Source organism: Diadema setosum, chromosome 16, assembly GCF_964275005.1.
Source record: "Diadema setosum chromosome 16, eeDiaSeto1, whole genome shotgun sequence".
Lineage (NCBI taxonomy): Eukaryota > Metazoa > Echinodermata > Echinoidea > Diadematoida > Diadematidae > Diadema > Diadema setosum.
The window spans coordinates 19,740,689-19,768,688 of record NC_092700.1 but is presented as its reverse complement, the minus strand read 5'-3'; the positions used below and the strand labels follow the sequence as shown (position 1 = coordinate 19,768,688).

Below are 28,000 nucleotides of genomic sequence, written 5' to 3'. Positions count from 1 at the left end.
TGAAATCATTTCTCCTGCCGCTCATTCAGCTTCTCCACGATTTTCGAAAATTCCTCCCGAAACGATTTCATTTGCGACGAAAGTTCGTCACTCTTCTGCCGGAGCTCGTCGGTAGCCTTGAGGACGGCACTCGCCTCCGCGTCGTCGCTGTCGTTGTCGTTGTCGTCTCGCTGTCGTGTCGCACTCGTGATGGCTGGCGATGCACTCCTATTCACCTTGTCCGATAACTTCTCCAGAATTTCCAGCACGTCAAAGCGGAAACTCGAGATGTCGTTCTTAATCTCATCCAATTCTCCTGCAGAACCAGAACACCAAGCTTAGTTGTGGCGTTAACTCTATCAGATTATTCAATTCAATTCAATTCAATTCATTTCATTTATTTTCATTATCTTTTCCCAACAAAATGGACGGCTGGTGACTGCACGCAGCTGTGCAAGGATTATGATGACCACTTCATTACGTAATTATGAATTCAGTGATTTATTGATTGATGGATGCTTTCTTAACAGCAATTAAACTCAAAAGATAGTCAGCTTGAATTCAGGGTTAATTGCGCCATTAAAGAAAATGGTAGCATCCCATTTTTATCTTTATGGTCCCTATCACTTGACCGAATTCCCGAACTCACTATTATCCGCTTTGCTCGAATCTTAAGAACCATAATGTCGGCTGTCCCCTATATGACATTTAGTTTTGATTTGATTTGATTTGATTTGATTTATTTCTGCTTAATTCCGTTACATCAGGTATGATTATGTACCTGTCATTTATGACAAACAGTATATCGACACATAGTTTTTAGTACAATTATGCAAGACAAATACAAACAGCTTATGGAACTTAAACAGAACGGTCTCCAAAATAAGCCGAGGCTTGACGGTATGGAGACTATATGCTTACCTACTCTGGATAGAATAGAGAATAGAGAAAGAGAGAAATAGGGAAGGGTAGGGGGAAGAGGGAAAGTTACAGAGTGTATGTGTACCACTCCAACTACTTTACAATAATAGTAATGATGATAAATACAATATGATAATGATATTAAAGTTTACACGTTCAGTTGTCTTTGCCGGAGTAATGACCGAATATGCACTATGAAAATAATAATGTGTGAATACAAAGTATCCTATACCAACGGCGTAAATCCATACTGAGGAGTGGGGGGGGGGGGGGGATGGTCACCATCACCACGATTACAAGCCCATAACCGGACCGGCGCAGCCTTTTTTTTTTTTTTTTTTTTGGGGGGGGGGGGGGGAGAAGCTTTGTGCCCCCCTCCCCCCCCCCCCACACACACACTTTACAGAGATCGGATGCCCCACTCTTTTGCATGAAATATAAAGTGGGAGAAAAGTGGCAGCAACAACATAAAGACTTTTTGTTCTTGTTGCTTTTTTTATTGCTTGTCAGACGACTTTCGGCGGAAAATCAGACCTTAAAAGTACGAAAACATTTTTTTTTTTTGAAATATCTGTGAGAGGGAGCGCAACGACCGAACGGGGGAAGGGTGTGTATGGGGGGGGGGGGGGGTATCCCTCTCCCACACGAGGAAGATTTTGCATTTTCAGACCTGAAATTCAGCGATCTGGTGCCCACTTGTGAAAATTTTGTTTTCTTTTCTTTAAAAAAACAATAAGAAAATGAAATATTCACAATATATTATTGAATGACAAAATCGTGGTATTTCAGCTCTTGCTGTGCGACATCACTGTGAAGGCCTACTAAATAATGGGGCCTATCATCGGCGTAGACAGGATTTGATCTTAGGAGGAGCGGTTATGGCCAGTGAGGGAACGAATCAAGCGAGGGGGGAGGGTATGGTAGGGGGGTTTCCCCCTCCTACGGTGAAATCTCTTTGCGTTGAAAATGTTGACATTTTTCAGTCCAAAAACTGCCGTTTGTAGCTATATTCTTCGCTTTGGAAATGAAGGGGGGCACACCAGGCGCAACTGCTGTCAATCACTGGCAGCAACATCAGGAGAATGGCATAGCGATTAAAATAATGCGAGCGAGCGGAGCGAGCGAGCATGAAAATTTTAACATTTTACAGTCTAAAAACTGCCGTTTGTAGCTATACTTTTTCGCTTTGGAAATTAAGGGGGGCCGCATCAGGCGCAACTGCTGGCAATTACTGGCAGCAACATCAGGAGAATGGCATATGCGAGAGAGCGGGGCGAGCGAGCTTGAAAATTTTGACATTTTACAGTCCAAAGACTGCCGTTTGTGGCTGTATTTTTTCGCTTTGGAAATTATGGGGGCACACCGGGCGCAACTGCCGGCAATCGGGCAGCAACATCAGAATGGCATAACGATTAAATGCGAGCGAACGAAGCGAGTGAGCTTGAAAATTTTGATATTTTACAGTCCCACATGTCCTTTGTGGCTGTACTAGTATTTTTTCGCTTTGGAAATTAAGGGGGTGCACCGGGCAAAAACTGTTGGCAATTACTGGCAGCAACATCAGGAGAATGGCATAATGATTAAATGCGAGCGAGCGAGCTTCAAAATTTTGACATTTGACAGTCCAAAAACTGCCGTTTGTAGCTATATTTTTCGCTTTGGAAATTAAGGGGGCGCACCGGGCAAAAACTGCTGGCAATTACTGGCAGCAACATCAGGAGAATGGAATAATGATTAAATGCGAGCGAGCGAAGCGAGCGAGCTTCAAAAATTTGACATTTTACAGTCCCCAAACTGCCGTTTGTAGCTATATTTTTCGCTTTGGAAATTAAGGGGGGCGCACCTGCTCACAATCACTGGCAGCAACATCAGGAGAATGGCATAGCGATTAAATGCGAGCGAGCGGAGCGAGCGAGCTTGAAAATTTTGACATTTTACAGTCTAAAAACTGCCGTTTGTAGCTGTACTTTTTCGCTTTGGAAATTTAGGGGGCACACCGAGTGCAACTGCCGGCAATTACTGGCAGCAACATCAGGAGAATGGCATAGCGGTTAAATGCGAGCGAGCGGAGCGAGCGAGCTTGAAAATTTTGACATTTTACAGTCCAAAGACTGCCGTTTGTGGCTGTATTTTTTTCGCTTTGGAAATTAAGGGGGCACACCGGGCGCAACTGCCGGCAATTACTGGCAGCAACATCAGGAGAATGGCATACTGATTAAATGCTAGCGAGCGAAGCGAGTGAGCTTGAAAATTTTGACATTTTCCAGTCCTAAAAACTGTCGTTTGTAGCTGTATTTTCGCTTTGGAAATTAAGGGGGGCGCACCGGGTGCACCTGCTGTCAATCACTGGCAGCAACATCAGGAGAATGGCATAGCGGTTAAATGCGAGCGAGCGGAGCGAGCGAGCTTTAAGATTTTAACATTTTACACTCCAAAAACTGCTGTTTGTAGCTATATTTTTCGCTTCTGTTTGTCCCACTTTTATTTGAGAACCATCCCCCCCCCCATCGACGCCTCTATACATATTAGGTTGCTTTAGTTAAGTGAAAGATCTGCTGCACACTCTTTGATAATAACTAATTAGGGAATATACGTCTATGTCAAAAGTGTACAAAGTTTATCCCTTCCATATAGCGGACCTTTTGCATGTTCATGATTGCAATACAACAATCTGGTGCATAGTTCCGGAGATATTTGGACAATTTTCCATTAAGAAAGTTCGAGATTTGTCCTCATCTCGGGAATTGCTTGGGGGATAAATGATTTGTCTGTCTAAACACTTCCTTGGGGGCGGGGCAAATGCCACTTTGCCCCCATAGATTCGACGTCCCTGATCTTCCCTTGGTATGCCCATAGATGTATCCTGACTAAGTCATCAGTCACTGTCGTTTCTCAGGAATGATTCAGGAAATGGAGGGGATTCAATTATGGCGATAAAGTTGTTGTTATTGTTTGTTTGTATGTTTTCGTACATATTTTGCAGATGGTCCCCAGTTACTCGCGTCATAGCATGTTTACATGTAGACCTATACTATTTGACGTTGTCAACGCCTGAGCCATACCTTACAGTGTATGTCGATGTTACTTTCTTCGCGAGCGAGCGAAGCGAGCGAGCGCTTGAGAAAATTATACATTTTCCTACAAGATAGAATACTGTTCAGCTCTGTTACCTGTCTGAAGGCCGGCGTACAAACGTCATGCAATATGCCAAAATTGATACAATCACATTTCTGCTTCCTCCATTTTTTTCCCCTCAAAATCCAGGGGGGATGATTGTACAGGCCATCCCCCCCTCCTCCATTTCAGGGGGGATATATCCCCCCCATCCCCCCCCCCCCGGGATTTACGCCCATGTCCTATACATATTGTTATCTGATATGGAATGAAATATATCGTGCTTACTTTATGTACGCAGTAATGGTAAGGCACATCGTACACATACATATACATGCTCATATAATATACATGATGTACCTATCCTATACATACATATATATTCATATTCATACTATGGATAGATAAATACATCGATATATGTATGCACACATACATGCATCATGTACCACGTACATACAATAAAGGAATCAGAATGTTATCCTGGGGAATACTGCTTAAGGAGGTGAAGTTTTACAGCCTTCTTAAATGAATACATAGTGGTCATGTTTTTAATTTCGATGGGAAGGGAATTCCAGTGTCAGGGCCGGAGTGTCTGATAGAATGATGCGCGAGTGCGGTTTTGGGGTTAAATAGATTTGTGGATTGTCTAGTTGGATAAGAGTGAATCTCTGAATTTGACCGAAATATTCTGTTGAATATTGGAGGCAAGAGGTTTGACTTGAGACAAAACATAAATACAGCTTTTTGGAGAAAATTTATGTCATTTATCTTAAGGGATTTAAGCTGGAAAAACAATGGGTCGGTGTGATCTCGAGAGCGTGCTCGACTGCACACTCGAATTGCTTTTTTTCTGTAGAAGAAGTATACGGTCTGTGTTACATTTGTGGGTTGCCCAAATAATGTTGCAATACGAATACTTATGGTAAGATTAAGGCATTATACAGGGTAAACAATATACGAGTTGATAAAAAATACTGAAGCTTAGTTAGCAGGCCAACGTTTCGGGATATAGGCAAAATGATGTGTTTTACATGATCATCCCATTTTAGGTTTTCATTTATATACACACCGAGAAATTTATTAGATATTTTCCTTTCAAGAGATACACCATCAATAAACAATTCATATTGTGGGAGATCAGCTTTATTACATTTAAAATGAATGAAATTAGTTTTGCTTAAATTAAGTGCCAGTATATTACTTTTAAACCATGTAGATAATTTCGGTAATTCATTGTTCAAAGTAGCAACTACCTGGTTTAGGTCAGTATGTGAGTAAAACACATTTATATCATCAGCAAATAATATATACTGCAATATAGATGATGCGTTTGAAATATCATTAATGTAGATTAAAAACAATAACGGCCCTAAGATTGAACCCTGGGGAACTCCACATGTTACAGGTAATGTATTGGAGGATACTGAATATGTAGAAAACAAATTGTTTTCTACATGACAAATAGTTTTCAAACCATGTAAGTGCAATACCCCGAACCCCGTAATGTCGTAGCTTATATAATAATATTTTGTGATCAAGAGTATCGAATGCCTTGCTCAGATCCATAAATAAGTTTGAAACTTAAAGATCAGACCTCCATTGTTTTGTAACACGTGCACTACATACGTGTGTTTTCCTATTAATAAACACTTTTACCCAAACGTACTTGCCATTGGTGGTCCTACAGGTACACCTGCATGATCAGTATTCAAAAAGCGTGCATGACAGAAATGCAGGTAAATTAAGTTTTTTTTTCTTTTTTTTTTCTTTTCTTTGGGGATGGGAAGGGGGTGGGGACAGCATTTATTGAGGCGTTTTTAAGATTTCCGTGCAACGGTCTCCACACCACAATCACCTAACCTCACTGTAGACGCTTAACTGTCGCGAGATTGAACAAAGATGGGCACACGATAAAGGAAATGTTTAATTCGGCTCTGATCCTATAAACATTGGGTCATTTTCGTGGGCAGCTGGTGGGGGCTTCTTGAGTGTGGCCTCCGGTGGAGTTTCTAAGGTTCCAGCGACAGCAACTTCGTGACCAATAGCAAAATAATCGAGTAGCCGGCTTTATGGTGTGTCCTTCACTTAAACTTCTTACGTTGTAAATAAAGATTCATACCTTCGTTGACTTCGTGTAAAGTTCGGGGGGGGGGGGGTATCATGTGACATTCTGTAGGCATTGTACTTGCTTCGGCTGTTGATTGGCTTTTGACCATCTTCGGGACGAACTTGAAAAACGCACGAATTTGACAATCTAATATTCGTAACGCCATCTCCTGTGTCAATTTCAGGACAATGTGACGCCACCGTAACACTTACAGGACAAGTTCACCTTTATAAACATAAGGATTCAGAGAATGCAACAATATTAGTAGAACACATCAGTGAAAGTTTGAGGAAAATTGGACAATCGATGCAAAAGTTATGAATTTTAAAAATTTTTGTGTTGGAACCGCTGGATGAGGAGACTACTACAGCTTGTGAGTCATATGCGTACAACGGTATAAAGAAAATGTAAAGAAAATTCAACATATTTTCACTCTTCTCGCATAATAAAAGAGCACTTGACTTGCCTCTTTCTAAAGGCAGGGGGAATAGTATTACCCATAACATATGTTGGTAGCGAGTCAGGGGAATGTGTACTTTTTTCACTAGATGAAATTTTGTGAAATTCTCTTTATATTTTCCTTATATTGTTGTACGCATGTGACATCTAAGTCATTCATACACTGCAGTAGTCTTCTCATCCAGCGGTTACTGCACAAAAACTTCAAAAATTCATAACTTTTGAACGGATTGTCCGATTTTCCTTAAACTTTCAATGATGTGTTCTACTAATATTGCTACATTCTCTCAATCCTTATGTTTATGAAGGTGAACTTGTCCCTTAAGGCCAAAGGAAGACGGCTGCGGTGTTCACGCAATGTGGAACACTATGCAAACACGTAATACAATGTCGAACATTGCAACTAATGGCCCAATCTTATAGCTAATTTGTCGTACCTACATGGGAAGTTGTTTGGGCCCAAATAGTGTCGTGGTATCTCGTTCAAAGGGAACAAAAAGGGCTTGCAAAGACAAGGTTTACCTTCATCGACCTCATCGGAATCTTTGGTTCTCTGGAGCTGGAAGAGGAACCTCTTGACTACCACCTTCATGAGATCCTCATGACTGGTCACTCGTCGCAAAGCTGCATTCAGTGCAGTGTGCTGGCAAGAATTGAAAAAAAAAAAAATCAACATACAATATACAACACTCGACACTTACATAACAAATCGTAGGTATAAAAACCCGCTATCGGTCAAGGGAGCTTTTCGAATGGTATGATGTATTTAAGCCAGTTTACAGTTCCACTTTGCACATGAGTAGAAAAAAGGTTATTTGTACAATCAGGCATGTTTGTCTTTCAATTCACTGAGATAAGCATCCTTGATGTAATGATTATTCATGTAACCCTTGTAAATGGTGCTTACTAGCACCTCCACCTGACAGCAAGCCTGGGGTATTTAGCAATGTTTGTTGAAAGACTAACTGTGAACTGGCTTATTGACAGTTTGGCATTGGTTTTTGTTTTTGTTTTTTCTTGTACTCATGTATTTCAATGTCAAACACTCGGTACGAATGGAATTTTGAATAAGACGACCTACTTAAAGACAAGGATTTGCATTCCAATCCGACACTTCTGTTTCAATCCTTCTTTTCCTTCCGTTCTGGGAGACTTCTGGATTTTAAAATCTAAGCTTAGTTCACGCTTCGAAGACTGAATGGTTATTCTGATATAGGCAGTGAACTACAATGGTCTCGATTTTAATTCTGAAAGGAATATAATTTCTGCATCAAAATTCCCTTCTGGGAACTAGATGAATGGTAGCATATTTACGAAACACGAGCGAGAAACTCCCCTAGTGGGGCAGTTACCTGATCATCATGAACTTGGCCAGGCCTGTGCATGAGACGTGCGCTGGACCTTCTGAACAGCTTCGCTTTCAGCCAGCGGCAGGCGTATATGATGGTTTTCAATGACGGTACTATGTTGAACGGTGCGGGCAAGGTGGCGCCCTTGCCGAAATATGACAGCCACAGCTTGGCTCTTGCAAATTTCCACTCGACGTCTTCGTCATTCTGTTTTAAGGAAAACGTAAGTTAGAAACAACATGCTAACAATTTGAAGAGTTTGATCGCAAAACGCAAAACGAATTAACTCCATTCTGGTCAATTCGAGATTATTTGCAATTAGCCCCGCTAAAACACAAAGAAAATAGAAGAAAGTATGAGATACTTTTGATGATAAACGTTCAAAAATGTTCCATACTCTTTAAGAAATATTCCTGTTATGAAACAAGTGATGTATAAGTGTCTTGGAAGGGTTGTAATCTTGCTCTGTCTTATATATGGACTTACATTAAAATGTTGAAAATGACGCTTAACCAGCTTTGCAATTCAACTCAGAAAGTTTATCTGTATGAAGGCGGACGGAATACTAGCTAAAATCATTATTATTAGATAACCCCAGTGTTAACCACTTAGTGTTACTGTCGGTTGTATCCCTATAGCTTCTTCTCTTTCAACTTGGATCCTGCTATTTGTAACACAAACATTGTCTTTACTACTTTTACCCATGACCTGGGAGTCCCAGTTATGTCAGCAAGAAGAATTATCACTGCTACAAGTTGCGTCTATATACATTCATTGCTTCAGTTGGTAGCGTTCATTTTAATTCCTCTAATTTTAGTGAAACTAATAGTACTTCCTCGCAACCGTCACAACTACTTCAAACTACATCTAGGATACGATTTGTATATCATAATTGTGGACCGAAAACGTCTTCACTGTCCCTTCACAGTATCGGCAATGGTATCGACAAAGCTTCGGACTTTACGTTTATCTCGTCAAAAGACGTCGACATCATGGCAATGAGCATGTTGAGCATGACGATGACCATGACGGCCTGGTAGATGGCGTAGAGGATGTTGCCAAAGACCTGAGTCAACACGTGTCCGCAATTAGGCTGGTCTTCCGGGCACTCCGTATCCGAGGTGTCCCCCATTCCAAACAGTGCCCACACCAGCGTGCGGAACGAATTCCCCAACCTTGATTGTAAGCACGGAAGAATTTACGAAGGTCGAAAATGCTTTCATTCTACCCTCCCGTTAAAAAAAAAAAATATGTATTATATAAATATATATATATAATTGAAAATGAAATTGTAATGAAATGAAATTTATTTACGAAGAAATAACATCGAAAACAAGATGAAAGTGCTAAAAGGTAACTAGTTGTTATCATGATATACGAAAATTGGATGGATGATGCATTGAGGTCACTATCTAGCAATGAGAACGAGTGAAAGAACTGCTTGAAAGTTTTCGTTTATTAAAAAAAAAGAAGGGAATTGTAAGTGGGTAATCAAGAAGAATGTGGCCTTTGAAATTATAGTACCTTCTTCTTCTCTTTCTTCGTCTTCTTCTTTTTCTTCTTCTTCTTCTAGAGCTGCCTAAACAAGTCTAAAGTCTACATCGTGACCAGGTATGTAAAGGTCAGACGATAAACCATCCAGACCCATGTCTGGTAGGAATAATGCAACTCCTTATGGTAAGATGTTAAGCTTCCAGGAATGCGTACACCTATACAAATATGAGATTTTCATTCACCCTTCTGTGTCCGGAACTTTGGACAAGGTGTACAACGCTTGAGGATTTTCAGTGCCAGTTGGAACTCAAAGCATACCAAGGGTTTAATCTATTCCACAATATTACTCTGTAGGCAGTTTGTAAAGAGTATACATGCTTCTTGGCAAATACATGCACTTTGATTTCCTTGACGAACCTCCCTTCAATGTCTTGCCAATATTGACGTCATGTTTATCATTGCATGTCCAAACCTTCACCAAACGTGGTGACCATCACCGTCTTGTCCTTTCAAGACTTTGGTCGAATCTCCATATTTTTTTCTTGCCTCATTAGCGTTGTCTTAGCGTTCGCGTCGCAGACGTAAAGCTCGCTATTGTGCGATACGAGGAACAAAAAGTTTTTATTCTTTAAATACTAGAGCGGCATGGTAATTCACAACCTTAGCCATTCGCTTGCAAGGCAGACACGTACGCTACAGGCTGAGTTACCTCACCGCCCGCCCGCTCTGTCCCCTGGTACTGGAAAAATCAAGGAAGTTGTAAATTTAGGGTCAGAGCAGTGTGAGGTATATGATAATGTTGTCAAGTCACTCACGTGCCAAAACTGCTGTTGTCCGGGTAGTACCAGTACAAGTTACACATGGCGCAGAAGAAGGCTAAGAACACGACGCCGAACACGGCAGCGAACCGCGATATATCTGTCATCATCCGGCCTAGGGAGATCTGGAGGGGGCCCAAGAACTCGCTAACGGGCAGGATGAAAGAGAGACGGGAGAAACTCAGGACATTCGCCATGGCGAAGAGCGCCTCCGCCACAAGAATTGGATCGTCGTTACGCCAATTTTTCCGATCTGGTTGGGGCCAAAAAAGATCAGGTGACAATTAAAGATCAAAACGTGTACTGAGTGGATGGATCGAGGGCAGCCCTCTTGAACGGCAAGCCGTGTGCTGAAATTCTATCCAGTGTTTTCATCGAGGGGCACAATGTTTTATCCACCATACATACGTCGTATCGACGCCTATACTATGCAATAATGCCCTCATGGAAAGAAGAATACTTTAATACTGTAAACTAGCTGGCTGCCCTAATTTTTCCATTATATTGTCCTATCAGCAGTATAAACTGGTACTTGACTTGAATCTATCAATCATGAATACTCACCGCCCGAGAGGTAGTACAAGTGTGTTAATGCAATTGGGTTTCCCGCTTTCAAGAGATTGCACTGTTCCTTGCTTTTGAAGTAGCTTTTGGCTCTCACGACGTACATGGAACAGATGGTAATGAGTAAGAGTGCACCGATGAGGAGATTCAACATGGCCAGGTCGATCCAGTTCCAGATTGACCTGAGGTAGTCTTTTCCCCCTTCGCTCCAAATCTGCTTGATCTCTTGCCATGCCATGCCTGCATGTCAAAAACATACAAAGAAAGCCGAAAACAGACAATTGAATAAAGAAAAGGAGAGGGGAAAGTGATTGGGAAAAGAATTTCAGGCATTCAAACCATACGAGAAAAGATCCATTTACTAATAAATGAAACTTACAGCTTTCATCTACACAGACCACTGTGTGCTTTTGTTTTAATGTAACATTTGATAGCAACCTTCTCATTATCAGTTTAAAACGTGCAAAACCTTTACACCGATCAAACATTGAAGTATTTAAATGAAGAGTTTCGTCCACTTAATCCTGCCTCAGCTCGGATAATACATTCAATACACAAGATATTCCAAACACATGGATCTCTGTATGGGTTATGAATTATGATTTAAAAAGATCAACATAATTAACTTGTGTTTTTGTTGATATACAGCTACTGGATTCAGTGATATTCATTGATGACTAAGGTAACTCGTCCTGGCCATCAATCCATTATCGATTTTACCCAACATAAAACTTCGTATATATTCTTATAATATCATATATCTTTATATATTAAAACATTTTTCTTATTTACTGTAATTAGACAATAGCATGAGAAATCTTGACCAAAACACCATTAAGATGACAGAAAGCAGTTTAGATGCAAATTCAAAAAAATGAGCAATTTCTTATTCTTTTTAACCATTATTATGATATTTTCAAGTACAAAGATAAAATCTCTCGATCAGTATTTCGCTCTGATACCAATTTTCGGTTTCCATGGAAATTATGAGATTTACAGTGAGAAACGGTTAGAAAAGATTATATTTGTTATCACTATTGCAACAACAACAACAAAAAAACCGAAGAAGATGAATTTCCCAAATATTTCAATTTTAAATAATGTACACGCAATGACCGTATTCAAACTACATAGTTGCCTCAAACTCTTTACCGATGACAAATATCAAGAGCAATATTTCGATAATGCTCAAACTTGACGGCCTGATGACGGATGTCTTTGTGTCCTCGACGGTGAGAGCCTCCATTAGAGGTTCGCACCTCGAGTGGGTCTCCACGAATTCATTCAAGGACTGTTTGTCGACCTTGAAGGTTTCAGCGGTGACGGACTCGAGGAACATGAGGACTAGAAAGCACATGTACATCGACGACTGGGTGAAGAACTTCACGATCGGACTCCGCATGAAGTCGCCGAACTGAAATGGTATAAGACAAGGTAAAATGAACTTTAGTGGGTGATGTATATAATTATCTCGATTGAAAAAATCCTCGATTCTCATTAGTCAAAGGTGCAGTCATTAGTTTTCGTTATGATGCCCGGCAGTCAGCTGTAATAAATTTTCAAAATGTGCGTAAGTTTGCTTTGATGGCGTACCTGCTAGTATATTTCCGCATTTTGAAATTACACCTTTTGTTTGTTTGTTATTTCTCTCCATTTCAATGGCCTGGTTTCGCGTAATTATATTGCATTAGGTGAGACGCGGTATGTAAGATTTTTAGTCATTTTACTTTATTAAAACATATTTATTCAGGATTGCATGATCAGCATGAGCTGTTTTCTATCAAGGTCTTGAGATAAAACATAAAAATACAAACAAAAATTAAAACAGTATAATGAATTGTCATCAGTATAAAAATCCAAATCAGCTGCAGTATTTGAAACAACAAATCAGATAAATAGTTGATAATCAACAAAATAAAATTCATATTTTCAGATTTGGTTTTTGCAAATCGTTTAGCAAGAAGACTGCAGAGAAAGACAAAAAAAAAAATCTGAACCTAGCACACTCACACTCACTCACACACACACACACACACACACACACACACAGAATAATTATCATAAGATTCACGAGCATAAAAACACGATAATATTCCCTCGCAATCTCTCGCAGAAAGAGGTGACAAAAAAGACAAAAGAACTTCAACAAGCTGATCAACAATTTTCAGTACTGAAACAGAATTAACAGGAAAGATTATCTGCAGCAGCTGAGATGGTCACAACGAGAAGGAAATATCACAGAAAATATAACTGCTTATATATACGCTTAAAATTCTGAACAGTCCGGGCATTTTGTAAGGTGTCTGGTAATGAATTCCATACGTGTGCTCCTGAGAAACTAAAACATGCAAGATTTGCATGGTTTTGGTAGGGCCACATTGAGTGAGTCAGCTAAACGAGTATTATGAGAATGCCTGTCACAAACCATTTCTATTTCATTAACCATACGAGTGGGAGCTAAACCATATATATTTTTTGTATACATTAATGTTCAAATAATAGTCACACACACGGCCACCCGCGCGCGCGCGCACACACACACACACACACACACACACGCAGACACACACATCGCATAAATACAGTTATCAGAATAATCAGAAAAATACAAAATGTACCTTCAAACACAAAGTTATATTCAAACGACCTGTGCGTGGCATGTTAACCTTTTGTCAGATGTTAAACATTCATGAAAATATTATGAAAGAAAAATATGTTATGAACGCACAAAGAGTAGGCCAGGTTACAATAAAACAGTTGCAAAGATGTCATAATCATTTTATACCATAAGTCTCTTTCTTTCTCTATTAACAATGTGTTATTATATATCTACATATCTACATGGAGAAGATATAAATTTTGTTGTTACAAGTCCTTGGGATAATTTTCTTATACATTGTATAAATACATTTCTTTTGACCTGAATTTTTAATTCCCTGTAACGAGATTTTTTTGTTACAGGCGTGTTCGTCATAACGGGAATGCACTGTACATGCACAGCATTTATAAGACATTACGCATGATACAAAACGAACAACGAGATAGGCCTTACCCTTCCGTAAGGGTAGACGAGGTAGCCAATAACGGAGAAAGGAAGCATCAGCAATATCAGTGGAGCGAGGAGAAATCTTCGCAATTTACTGGTTTGGCGCCACCCGGGGAATCCGTTATACCACAGGGTCGACAGGTGGTGCTGGCAGTTAGGGTGGGCCACAAACTGTGCGGAACAAGAAATGTTATAGAACAAAAATCAAGCTGGCTTTGTATAGGCATCGAAAAAAGAATATATGATATACAAACAGGCACACTCATAGAGAGAGGGAGAGAGGCGGAGAGAAAGTGGCAAAAGTGTCATTGGTTGAAGTCACGGAAGTTTTCAAGAGTATTCATCCCTAATATACGAAATGGATTTTTTTTTTTCAAAACTACAAACAACAGCTCTTTGCATTTACTTCATGTGATCACGGAGTGTAGATGAAGACAAAAATATATATAGACAAATAGTCTTTATTCATTGTTGTCTTCATTTTATTCTCTTGAATTCATTCTTTTTTTATATATCGCATCACCCTTGGTCAGGTGTTATACGTTTTACATATTTTTATCTTGGAACCTGACTGAATACTTGCGCAAAGACACAAAGACACAATAACAATATTTCCGACATCTTTTCCTTCATACAGCATGCATGTCCTTGAACTTCAAGTTTGGCTCTATTGTAAAAAAGAAAAGAAAAATGATCTGCATTAATGTCGCTTGTATATGCAAAAGTTACATTGTACTGTTTTTGTTTTGTTTTGGTTTATTTTGTTTTGTTTTTTTGGGGGAGTATATGCAAATGTCATAAAAGATTAGAGAAAAAGAGTTGGGGCTCAAAGAAACATAACAAAAGAAGAAGGTAGGCGTACATTCAACACAGGTGAACCTGTCAATCAAGCGGTATTGTAATAGAATTACACTGCTACATTTCTGAAATATGTGAGGCTGTATGTCATCAACACTGTTCAGTGTAATTTGTTTAAGATTTTTCTTAGTATTGGTTTCTCATATATTTTCATAATTTTGTCGGAAATGAAATAGAATGAGATGAAGTGTTCCATTTCAATGAAATTCTGCCACCTACGGCCGCACCTGCTTCTGTCGATATTTGATGGCCAGCTCAAGCCTTGGGAGTTGGTTGTCGTCACCTCGTGTGTCCAGCCTGGGGTTCGGCTTTGCTTTCGCAATCTCTTCCTCCGTCGTCGCCTCCTGCTGGAGGATTGTCTTGACCTCGCTCGTGTTCTGACACATATCAATCAGGTTGGAGGCGAACTCCTTGCACTTCTCCTCCAGATCTCGGTATTGGTTCTGGGATGGGCAGAATCAATTCTCATGATGTTATCATTATCTGAATAGAGGGGTCGTTCATCCAAGATGAGTACGGGGGCGGGGGAGAAGGAGGGGTTGTTGTAGGGATGGTTTTGAGATATGATTGTAGATATTATGATTGCTATGAATTAAAGACATGTTAGTTATTATACAGGTTTGTAAATCTTGGATCCCATAGCCCATTTCAGATCTATCATGTTGATATATCTGAAATTGGCTATCCACCGTTACATGTTCTCAATATTGTCACATGTCAATTTGTTTTCATTGTGTTTTGATACTTCAACCTTGATTCATGTTTCAGTTATGTCATGTTCAACACTGTTTATTTTGGATATGATTTTATTGTTTCGGAAATAAAAACAAACAAACAAACAAACAAACAAACAAACAAACGAACAAGAGTATGACACAATGCTCCTGGTTGACCTATACAGTTTAGTGACTCGCTAGTCACTTGGGGATAACCATGAGGGAACGGCATCATTCGCCCATTTTTCTTGTGTGGGTCGCCTGCCGTAACCAATAAGATTGCGACGTCGCAACTGTATAACCTTCCGTTTGTCCCGCTGGAACGCAACGTATTAAAAACAAACGAAATGGCGCCCCCATAATAATGATCGGTGCAGGAAGTAGCTCCCTACGTCCCAAATTGTGCGGACGTAAAAATAGCCCAGAACGCGTAGTGAAAAACTCAGACGACGCAAGCTAAAAATAGATCGACTTGACGCGCGCTTCTGCGCATGCTCAGAACACTTTTTTCCCTCTAAACGTCCCCGTCGCGAAAATCGAAAGCACCCTATTATGTGAGTGGGGACGACGTACTTCTCTGCTGTAGAGAATACAATATCTCACGGTGTGTTCATAATGTGTTTACATAGTCGGCTATGTGACATGCAATGACATGGCTCGAATTAAATAGGGAGGGGACGAATTGCGATGTTGCTCTTCATACAGTGTTGATATAGGCCGCGTTCATGCGAATTTCGTAGCAAGAATCACAAACATGAATCATGATTCAAAACGGCGTTTCAAATCACGGTCTCAGCGGAAGAGCGTTCATGCGGGCTTTCGCAACGCTGATTCTGGCTCTGCTCATCCTTTGCCATTGCGCAGCGCACTGCGCAGCTTGACCATGTCTCTGGAACTCGAGCCACTAGACCTCGTTATGCCAACTGATCAGTCAGTTTATTAAAGGCCTTTACGTTTTTATTTCGGTGAATACTCTCTAAAAAAATCTTCGAGTGATCCCTGACGTCACTCCAAAATGAGTGAAAATGAGCATTTTCACTCAAAATTCACTCCAATTTCACTCGAAATTCACTCTTTTTTGTATTCACTCTTTTTAGAGTGAAAATTTTCACTCGATTTTTTTTTAGAGAGTACTTTCCAATAAACTGTGGCATTCAGGCTCTGCCCACAGATCGAGGAATAATCTTAATTCTTCGTCTCTCTAATTGTTTTCCCTTGGTATAGACACAGCGCTGCAGCCATTACTATTATCAACTCAATCGGAGAGTAATTACATGTATTATTATATTAAACAGCTAGAATCGGTGTATGGCGTTGATGTAAACAAACAAGTGTAAGTATGGTACCGAAACACACGATTCATAAGACGTACACAAGCACGCGAACAGAACAAGAAGCTGTGGGATACCCCATGAGACACGCATGCGCACAGCGCACAAAGACGTCATAGAATCATGATTGAAATCACGGTTGTGTTCATGTGGTTTCGGCGATTGTGATTCTGGCAGAATCACAATCGCTTCAGGTTTAGTCTGGGCTCCGTCCCCTTTTCCTTGGTGCGATAAACCAAGAGAGGGCGCAAACTTTCTGATTGCGATAATTGAGAGACTGCGCGCCCAATCGCAGTTCTCGGCGTATCGCAATCCTCGGGTGTCACGCCCTCATACGGCTTGACGCGTACACGATCACCGCTACGAGTAAAAAGAGTCCAGAAGCTAGACTACTTCAGGTTCTGTTCGCGCGCTTGTGTACGTCTTATGAATCGTGTGTTTCGGTACCATACCTGCACTAGTTTGTTTACATCAACGCCATACACCGATTCTATGGTAGTATCTAGCTATTTATTACAATGATACATGTAATTACTCTCCGATTGAGTTGATAATATAATGGCTGCAGCTGTGTCTACCAAGGGAAACAATTGGAGAGACGAAGAATTAAGATTATTCCTCGATCTCTGGACAGAGCCTGAATGCCACAGCTTATTGGAAGGTATTCACCGAAATAAAAGCGTAAAGGCCTACAATAAACTGACTGATCAGTTGGTAGAAGGATTTAACAGGAGGTCCGGCTCGAGTTGCAGAGACAAGGTAAAACTGCGCAGTGCGCTGCGCAATGGCAAAGGATGAGCTGAGCCCGCATGAACGCTCTTCCGCGGAGATGTTCTGTTTCACACTGGATATTAATGAGTCACATTGTGTTCACAATGTTTAAAACGCTAAAAATGAACAGTGTGAAGACATTTCGCACTGTGTTCACAGCATGTTTACACTGCGTTTCACATGGTGTTTTCACACTAGGGCACTGTATTCACTATTTGTTAATTGAATGTTACAGTCATTTCTAATTGGCCTAATGTGGTTAAATTTGAAACTCAGGCTTGATTTCTACGAAAATTTTGTGCAATACTCATGATCGTGTATAACCATGATGTCATGTCGAATATCTGTTCTCTATCAAACATCGAATAATTACATTGCTAGTTGCCCCCGATCACAAACACGACAAACTAAACGATTACTTGACAGTGAGGACACCTTTTTTTTTGTCATTCTGATCTTTTCTTTCTCTGTGTTTTTCATATAATAACATTTACCTTATTGAATCATAATCTCTATGACACATCCTAACATGTTGTTATTTCTTTGTTTACACACATGTTCTTTAACCTGAGATCTTTTTTAAAGAACCCAGATGTCTGTTGATGAAAGGGCAATACCTGATAATGTTTCATAAATAAACGTGACAAAGAGTAAATGTGATGGTACTACATGTATGAAGAATGACAACTTTGCGTTGACTGAATGAAGACCAGCATCTTGATTGAGATGTCAATTAAAATATGCAAAACAGGGAATTCAAGGAAAGATAAAAAATGATCGTACAGTAATGAATGATACGGCTAACTAAGGGATGTCGGTAGGGTACCTGTGCTGCTGAAATTATCTTCAAAATGATATCTGTGGTAAATAAGGTTTTGGGTATACTCGTCGCTATTAAAGTCGGACGATCGTCCCCCCTAATGGTACGTTACTGCGTAACTCCTCCGAACGAACGAAATTTGTGCATGCAATTGAATATATGAATATAAGAACGACCCAAGTCCATTAGAGAAAATTTAGGAAAAATGGAAATTAATAAAAAAATGCCCTACTCCCTTAAGTGTTTTCGGTTATTGGGGTGTTATTAATTCAAATTTGAATATAAAACAGTCACTTGAATGATTATCTGTATTTGCATGACTACGTAAATGGCTTTCAAACGCGATAGCCAAATTTGGACTTGGGTCGTTCTTATAGTCAGGTACTCAATTGCGCAATGCCAGACTGCAGTGCTATCCATAAACGTGTGGGACAATGCTGCCACTGAGACACGTGTGTGTGTGTGTGTGTGTGTACGCATCATACACAAACATTGTGACCGCGAGCTGCGGTGATTGGAGGAGAGAGGCCAGAAGACGCTATTCTCATTCGGTGTCACTACATTTGATACAGAATGGGGGGAGGCAGCGTGTTGCGTTCGTCTCCGTGCCGCACTAACCACTCGCCACGATTGTGAGGCTTTAAAACGTCAATGTCATCTCTTTATCAAAGACCAACCATAACATTCAAATTCATGCGCATGTTCATGTTTAGGTTAAGGGTCAATTTCTCACTTCCCGCGGAATGTCAAGGCGGAACCATACCAAAGTCTTGAATTTTGATGTGAATGTGTGTGCGTGTTAAGTGAGTGAGAGAGAGAGAGAGAGAGAGAGTGTGTGTGTGTGTGTGTGTGTGTGTGTGTGTGTGTGTGCAGGGGTGGGAGGACTGCAGCCTCCCCCTCCCCCCTCACACACGTTTGTCCCTTGCTCAGAAGAACGCCAAATCCCTCTGACCGGGCTAAGCTCCCTAATGTGAGGCCTATACCCTCAAAAGAAGTTTGTCAACTAGCATTTTAGCGTTGTCTTGCAAAACTTAAACGAATTATAAACTCTCGACTCTTTTTCAGAAACTGAATAAAAGATAAAGTGAATCACTATTAAAAGGGGGAAAACACACTTCAGGATACGTTTCAGCCTTATTACATGCAGAAAAAGATACATAAAGTCACGAAACACGATGCCTCTCAATAATTTTGGTTTCATCTCTCAACTGATGCATTATTTTGAATTTAACAATAATTGGTTGACAGCACACAACAAAACAAAGCAAAAAAAAAAAAAAAAAAAAAAAAAAAAAAAGCAGAAAACCAGCTATCCCTAGCAGGGTTTCAGGGCCACTTCGAGTTTTCCCTGACATGCGGCCTGCACATAGGAATAGTCGATATAATTCCCTTTGACACATTTCATGACATTATGCCGAAGAATATACTATCCTTATCCAAATAACCAGTAAGCATTCCCATCAACAGTTAACTGCTTGCTATTACGTAGGGATCCTAGCTACATTCCCAACATGTTTAATCCTTTGTATGCTTTGAGTGCAACTGACACAGAGAACTCCTTCGCGTTATACACACTACCTATAAACCCTGGCACACAATGGGTAAATAGGGTATAAGAAAGCCCTCTGAACTAATTCTCTTTTAGTTGCTGGTATACTGACCTGTCCATGGCAATATAATCAACAGTGCAATGCACTTTTACCCATATATCAATTATCACATCGGCAATAAATGCAAAATGAGGAATTTTGTACTTGAACTATCTGTCAGAGTGTACCTGCACTCCTGTACTTACAGAGAACGTGCCAATGCTATCATCAAACGTGTACTATGGTGATACTTTGGAGGACACAAAGAAACAGAAAGTGCTCATCATTACAACTCTATTCCTTCAAGTCTATTGACCTCTCCGTGTACTACACATGAGCTCTTCTCCCTCTGCTGATATTCTACACAAAACCACGTTTATTTGCCTAAAATAACGCTATCTTTTTAAGATATTTGTCATGTTTTCAAAATCAATCATGTTGTTGCAATTGCATGGGAGACTTGAAGATATAACCAAGATCTAAAAAGTATGTGCATACAATATGAACTTCCGGGATCTTCATTCTGTCTTTGATATAGACCTATTGTTATTTTTATGAACATTCTCTGAATCATTTGAATAGGTACCTTTGAAAATAAGTGCAAAATAACATCAATTGCTATATGGGATTTTAAAGTAAACCCAAACCCAAACATTATATTGTTGATAAAGCGAAAGCAGCAATGTTACCCAAACACATGAATTAAAGCTTGAGGAGAATAGGACTATCGATCAAAAAGTTGTGATTTTTTAAAGTTTTGGTGGCGTCATCGCTGTATAAGAAGACAACTGCAACATCATTATAAAGAAAATGTATTAAGTAAACTCTCTCAAGATTGTATGTCTTAATGAAAAGTACAAATTTTATTGGCTAGCTACTAACATTGATATATCCTCTGTTTTCTAAAGGAAGAAAGTCAAGAGTTCTTTCATTATTCTAGATGAATGAAAATATTTTGAATTTTCTTTATATTTTGTATGTGTTGTATTCGTAATGACGTCATGAAGTGTAGTGGTATCTTTATCCAGCGATGGCCATGAAAGCACCGAAGAATTAAACAACTGTTTAATCTACATTTTCTGATTTTGCTCATACTTTTAGTGATGTGTTCTACTTTAATTGCTTCTTTTGCTCTCTATAATTATTTATATTTGGGTTGTGGTGTCTTTAAAGCCGAAGAATGTGACAGTGTGTACAATATTACGTAAACGCATTAATATGAAAGCCGTTGCTCAAAAGGAGCATTTCCTATTTATGGATTTCTCATCACTTACTTAGCTGTTTATTAGGGAACATTAAAATGTTTTGTGTGTGTGTGTGTGTGTGTGTGTATATTTCTTTAAAAAAAATTCTCACCCATGACTAAACCCAGGTATCGCGCTTGCTATATGATGCAGCTTTTTTTTTTTTTCTTTTTAAAAACTATTCTGGTATACATCTTAAGAGATCGACTCTAAGACCTCGTTTTGGGTTTACAGTGCGAGGCTCGGCCGCGGCTCGGCCCAGCCCCGCCGAATTGCATTTGTTTACAAGCAGAGCGCCACCACGACAACATAAACGTAATTTGGTATAGTCTGGTTTTCAGACCCTTTGCCAACTGGATTCCGTGGCGACGAACTCGCCGTTCGGGCAACGGGCCTTTGCCGAAGGAAAAATCCTTTGCAGGACAAAACCACTTTAAACTATACAAGCTTTCGACGTTGAGGGGGGTTAATATCGTGAATAGCGAAATAGTACCGGCAGAGGGTTTGGAAGCCAGACTAAAATTGGCCGCGCATTTGGCCCAGTTTGCGTTTACACTGAGAAAAGGCCTGGCTCGGCCGCGGCTCGGCCGAGCCAGGCCTTTTGCCGAAGGAAAGGCCTTTGCCGAAGGAAAAATCCTTTGCAGGACAAAACCACCTTAAACTATATTAGTTTTCGACGTTGAGGGGGTTAATATCGTGAATAGCGAAATTGTACGGGCAGAGGGTCTGGAAGCCAGACTAAAATTGGCCGCGCATTTGGCCCAGTTTGCGTTTTCACCAAGAAGAGGCCGGGCTCGGCCGCGACGAGACCACCTCCAGAGCGTGGCCAATTTTAGCCTCGCATTTGGCCTTTTGCGCGTTTACACTGAAATGAAGACGGCCGAGCCTCGCACTGTAAACGGGGTCCAAGAAATGAACGCTGTGCTTAAAGGGGCATTTCAGGCGATTTTCATAATTTCACATCATGTAGTACATAAATAAGCCACTTCGGAGTTAGCTCATGGGCACATTGGTCCGAATGACCTTTCTTTTTTCTCAGTCGATTAGGGGCATTTCACTCGTTTTAGAGCAACATAATGCGTAAGCTTTACATAACAATTTATGGAATTCGTTGATCCTGTTCAAACAAAGAATGAAGTTGCGTAGACCAGATGACCAGAATGATCCGTCAGATAACACTTGGGAAAGCATCTTTCATTATTTTGCACTGAATGTATTAACAACCTCTTTCTATTGATGCTGCCAGGTGGATGCGCTGGCAAGCAGCATTTATAAGTATTTCATGAATAATCATTACATTGCAGATGCTTATCCCAGTGAAATTAAAAACCAACATGCCTGTTGGTCCGAATGACCTTGTTTCTGCTCATGCGCAAAGTGGAACTCCGAACTGGCTTATTGACAGCTCCATGTACAGATTTGTGAAATTCATTGTGGTCTTTGAACAGAGAAACCAATAATCTGAAAAATCTTAAACAAATTACACTGAACAGTGTTGATGACATAGGAGCCTCACTTATCTAAGCGATGTAGCAGTGTAATTCCATTACAATACCGCTTGATTAACAGGTTCACCTGTGTAGAATGTATGCATACCTTCTTCTTTTGTTCTGTTTCCTTGAGCCCTAACTCATGCATTCTTATGGTGAGCCTGCCATGTCATCATCCATGTTCATTGCAATTTGTTATAATAGTGAAAACATTCATATTCCTCATCCAAATCACTAAAAAATCTGAAACCCTCTACTCAGTGAAAGTAATTTATCGTTGTTCGAATGTAAAAAAATGAAAACCATCCGGAGGTCTCCTTTAACTACCTCGTAATAAGTATTTGAACTAAGTGCACATCAACGTGGATCAGATAACCCGTATTGCCATAAACACTTGATATGACTGCAATAATATTCCATTTACATCACGTGGTTGTTTTACAGTTATTACCTCCGCCAAGGGAGGATTTTATGTTTTCATGGGCGTTTGTTTGTTTGTTCGTTTGTTTGTTTGTTTGTGTATTGTTGTTGTTGTTCTTGTTGTTGTTTTTAGCCTCCGGCAATGGATGAGGTTACGTCTTCATCAGCGTCTTTCTGAGCAATTTGGAGATTTATCGTAATGTCGGATATATCTTCCCTTTTATTTACTAAATGAAATTAAATCTTAACTGCTGATAAAGTATATGAAACGAAAATAAATCCCGTCCAGAAATATGGGTAAAATGTAAAATGTATGCTCTGAAAATACCCTTACTGGAAAGCAGATGTTATTGTTTCTCCGAACATTTCCAACAAAATTATAATGTATTCAAGTAGGTTCTTAATCTATTCATACATGTGCCAGTTTAGATAGAAGTCATGTAAGGCCGGGAAAATTTGGTTTCTTTTTCATCTATCATTGCGCAATTTTCATCGCGCATCCAAATATCTGCACCATGCAGTAAGTACCGCTAATCTTTTAGCGGGGCAGCAAAAAGTAACTACTACAGTTGTATTATAAAGATATACTGTACCTCCTTAGAAGTGACTGGTCATTATGCCCCCAAACATGAATTCATTGTCTTCCTATCTGTGGGGCAGCTTTAGCTTAACACATGCTTCAAATATAATAGCGGCATCAAAGAAGGGATCCAAGGGAATAAAACCCTTGTTGCTCTATCTCTTGAACCTTCTTGGTCTAAGTTAGTTATTTTGTATCGGATGTAAAGGAACAGACAATCAAAGCCAGGTTTCATTGTGAGTTTGTCCACCTGGTACTCTCGCTTTCACTCATGTACATGCACGTCTTCAGGAATAACAACTGACCTTAAATTCCTTTTCCGTGAGCGAGAGGGTATTGAGCTCTTTGCTGAGTAGGAATGCCGTGAGGATGGGATCCTGGCTGGTCAAGCAGATATAGGCCTCACTGGACAGCGCCCTGTAGGCATTTATGATGGTCAGTGAGTGCATGAGCGGATCGAATTCCTTCCGGTTCAGGCAAGAGGTGCACTCGCAATACGGGTGATGCGGTTTCACGATCACCTCTCCTGTCGAATAAAGCGAAACAAAAATGTAAGACAATATTCGATTACGCTAAAGTTATACTTGAACTACCTTGTACTCTAGCTAACGCTGTAGCCTTCACAATATCACTCCGAAAATGCTTTTGGCGGCCCATATCAATCTGTCTGTTTACGCGATAGCAGTTAAGTTAGTAGGGTGCGATACATGGATCTCCGCAAGATCTATCAAGATATCTCATTGACACATACACGCTTACACAAAAGCAAAGCCCCCGCGCCGCCATGTTACCAAGCACATTCTGTGGGGCCATAAAGGTTTTATTACATAAAAATGCATGTTGGTTCGTGTTGATTCATAATACCCTGAACATCACTTCTACGGTTAAAATAATATTTAGAAACAAATCCATATATTTTCAGATATTTTTTTTTCTACTTTTCTTCAGATTACTTGGATACGCCCAAAAATCCTTCCAAACCGAGATTCTGGTTGTGACCTCATCTGCCAATCATTTCTAAAGTGCTAATGTGATAAACAAAAGACATTGGAATGCATAGGAGCTTAAAGGCATAATTTACCATTTGCAGAAGAAAAACAAAGAGCATTAGCGCTCTAAAATAGTTATAAAATGTGAGTTAGGGATAGAAACAACCACTGTGAAAAATTGAATCCGTATAATCCATGTTAAGTATTGTTAAATTTACAAAATGTTAACACTAGATAAGAACGTTTCCAGATTAAACCGTCTACAGTTACGGTTTAATGAGAAAAATACTAATATCTCCTTATATTTTAGGCTTTATTGCAAACATTTTATATATGGTAGGATGCTTTGTGATAGAACAGACCTACACATTATACATCAAATGTGATATCTTGAACATTTCTTTTAATCACTACTCCAATGGTAAACAGGACCTTAAACTTGCATGTTCTGTCACCATATCTTTTGTTAGTCACATCGATATCACAAGAATCATGCAAGTTATGCTGAGTCGAGGGGAAAATGCATTCCAATGTCTTTTGTTAATCATATCAGTACTTTATAGCAATGATTAACAAATGAGGTTACAACTAGAACTTGGTTTGGAAGGTTTTTCTTTTTGTGGGCGTATCCAAGAAATCTGAAGAAAAATAGAAGAGAAATTATTTGAAAATATAATTGTGGCATCTTTCTAGATGTATTTCACCACAAAAATGATGTTGAGGGTATCATGAGTCAACACAAATCAACATGCATTTCTACATGTACATTTTCCAGCAGAGACTGTGACCAAGAATACGTGATATCGTGAGCTCTTCATATAAATGAATGGGCCTTTTGACTGGTCAGACAGCGGCGCGATGGATTCAAAGCGATCGGCCTGTTACATGTCTTGATACTTCCGGTAGAAGTAGGCCTACGTGGGTCCGATACCTCTATCCAAGAACAGCCGCAGTATCTCCACCTCGTTGCACCTTGCCGCCATCATGATAGGGGTGACGTCACGCTCAAACTTCGACCGGAAATTCCGGTCGTAGAAGCTGGTGTGTTGGCCGAGCATCTGCGCCACGTGGTCTTTCTCATGGTCGAAGCCGGAATGCTGAAGGAGGATCTGTGTTAAATGCATATTCAAGATTTTTGTAATTTGTATTATTATGAAGAGTTTGATGGCTAAAGGAGTTACATTGTAACTCCATTCTTGCCAATTTGAGATTGGTGCGATTAAACCTGCTAAAATCAAAAAAAAAAAAAAACAAAAACATATGGGAGTGTTCTTTGTCAATAATTCACAGAAAATTCCTCTCTATGCAATTGGTGGTAGGGGTATCAGTGGAAAGGTTTCATTTGATAGTGGACATACTTAAAATATTTACAGATGACTAGCGCTTTTCCCGTTTTGCGATGAAACTCCTCATTTTTTTTGTCTCGTTTTTTGTTTGTTTATTTCCATCTGAGAAGATGGCTGGACAGCCCATATTCATCTACGCTAAGCTGGTCTTCCAAGGGGTCCAGTTGGACGTGAGGCGGTACCACTTCACCGGGTTAAACACCCTGCTCTTTGCGATAAATGAAAGAAGCGTTATCTTTTTACGTGCATGAGTTGTGACTCTCTCACACGCGGGACCTCCATTTTATGTCCTATCCGAGGGACAGAGTGTTTTTGCCTCTTGCTAGAGGGGACGGTATGGTTACACACAACATTGCTCAGTCCAGACTCGGGTTCTAGGGCCGCTTGGGTCGGAGGCAGACGCGCTACCGACTGAGCTTTGATTTTTTTTTTTTTAGTATGAATAATACTGTAGAATCTTCGCGACACCAACACGCGCAAATAATTTCAAAACAAACCTAGACTTTTCCCCACATTTTTACATTTATAACAACAAAAAGAGCAATCCGTCCAGCTAATTATGGATTTTGATATTTTCTCTTCTATTACAGTGGCAGAGTAATTCACTGCAGTGACCCGTCGTTATTTGAAACCCATGGTTTAAAGATTGCTTCTGAAGTTATTATCCTAACCTCATCAGAAGGCACGTCGGTATTGTACAGTACTGCATATTGTATAGCATATACAAATAATGTGAAAAAATCAAAGGGAAGTGGTTTAATTCATAAACTCTTTTGGATGAAATGATCAAACTTTTGCATAGTTTGCTAATAGGGAGCTGTAGATTTTCGCGACGGGGACGTTCAGAGGAAAAAAAAAAGAAATATTCTGAGCATGCGCAAAAGCGCGCGTCAAGTCGATTTTTTTTTTTTTTTTTTTTTTTTTTTAGCTTGCGTTGTCTGAGTTTTTCACTACGCTTTCTGGGCTATTTTTACGTCCGCTCAGTTCACGACGTACAGAGCTAATTCATGCACCGATCATATGGGGGCGAGATTGTATTTTTTATACGTTGCGTCCCAGCGTATTGAATCGAAAGCTATTTTTCAGCGCGACGCAGGGGAGAGGAGAACGTCCAGCTCAAGCGTCGTCTCAAACGTCCGCACAGCAAATCTTAAGCTCCCTAATCTCTTCAGCTGTTGAATCTTCTTAAATTTGTTGCCAATTCACCAAGAACAGATTACATGATGTTAAAGTAACTATATGCAACACATTTTGCACTGCTACAGCTCTAGATGGAAGCACATGTTTACTTGAATGCTCGATTGTTTATGTTTTAACACTAGATAGGTCGGGACTTCAATTTACATGCTTCCACGAAGCCTTGTGTAGTTGCGAACCTCGTCTATTCCCTCAGGCCATTACATTCACATTAGCCATTTCAGCACTTTCAAAAGTTCACATTTCAGTTTTTGAATTTGTAATCTATATAACACTCTTTGAGTTTATACTCCTCAAGATTATTTGATAGTGCCTGGCAACATGCTGCATCAATTGTTTCAATTGTAAATTAATGGTAATTTTGTGATTACAAGTTTATTGACGATTTCCCCCCCCCCCCTAGCGATGCAGTTTAAATGGTCAATTAAAATTTGAGGGTGTGATAAATGTCAGCTTAACATAATATTTTGTTACCTCCGTGATATTGAGGTAGCCCTTGGTGATTGCTAGCATGAGACTCTCGTTGATGGAGTGCTTCTCGAGAATGTGATCGTGCTCCTCGATGAAGAAGCGAACGATGTCAAGATGCTCGTTTTCGGTGGCGATCTCAAGGGCCGTGCGGTCTTTGGTGTCGGTGACCCGGAGCAATTTCTCGGCCTTCGCTTCCTCGACTTCGAGTGCCGACCTGGTGTAGGCGAGGTTGCCCATGCTGACGCCGTTAAGAAACTCGGCCTCCGCGTCAGTGACGTTGCCAGCCACGGACCGGTTGCGGAGAAGGCTCTTCTTAATCGGCAT

General features: G+C 40.1%; 1 protein-coding gene across 1 annotated transcript; it reads right to left on the bottom strand.

The window, feature by feature from the left end:
• Positions 1 to 5: 5 nt before the first annotated feature.
• On the bottom strand, positions 6 to 28,000 carry LOC140239667 (short transient receptor potential channel 7-like). Its single transcript, XM_072319497.1, has 12 exons — positions 27,680 to 28,000; positions 25,594 to 25,771; positions 23,979 to 24,199; positions 14,940 to 15,155; positions 13,861 to 14,025; positions 11,961 to 12,222; positions 10,809 to 11,048; positions 10,242 to 10,497; positions 8,897 to 9,107; positions 7,951 to 8,139; positions 7,106 to 7,226; positions 6 to 295 (listed from the first exon to the last, which is right to left on the bottom strand). The coding sequence occupies exons 1-12, from the start codon at positions 27,998 to 28,000 to the stop codon at positions 6 to 8; spliced, it is 2,670 nt and encodes an 889-aa protein (XP_072175598.1).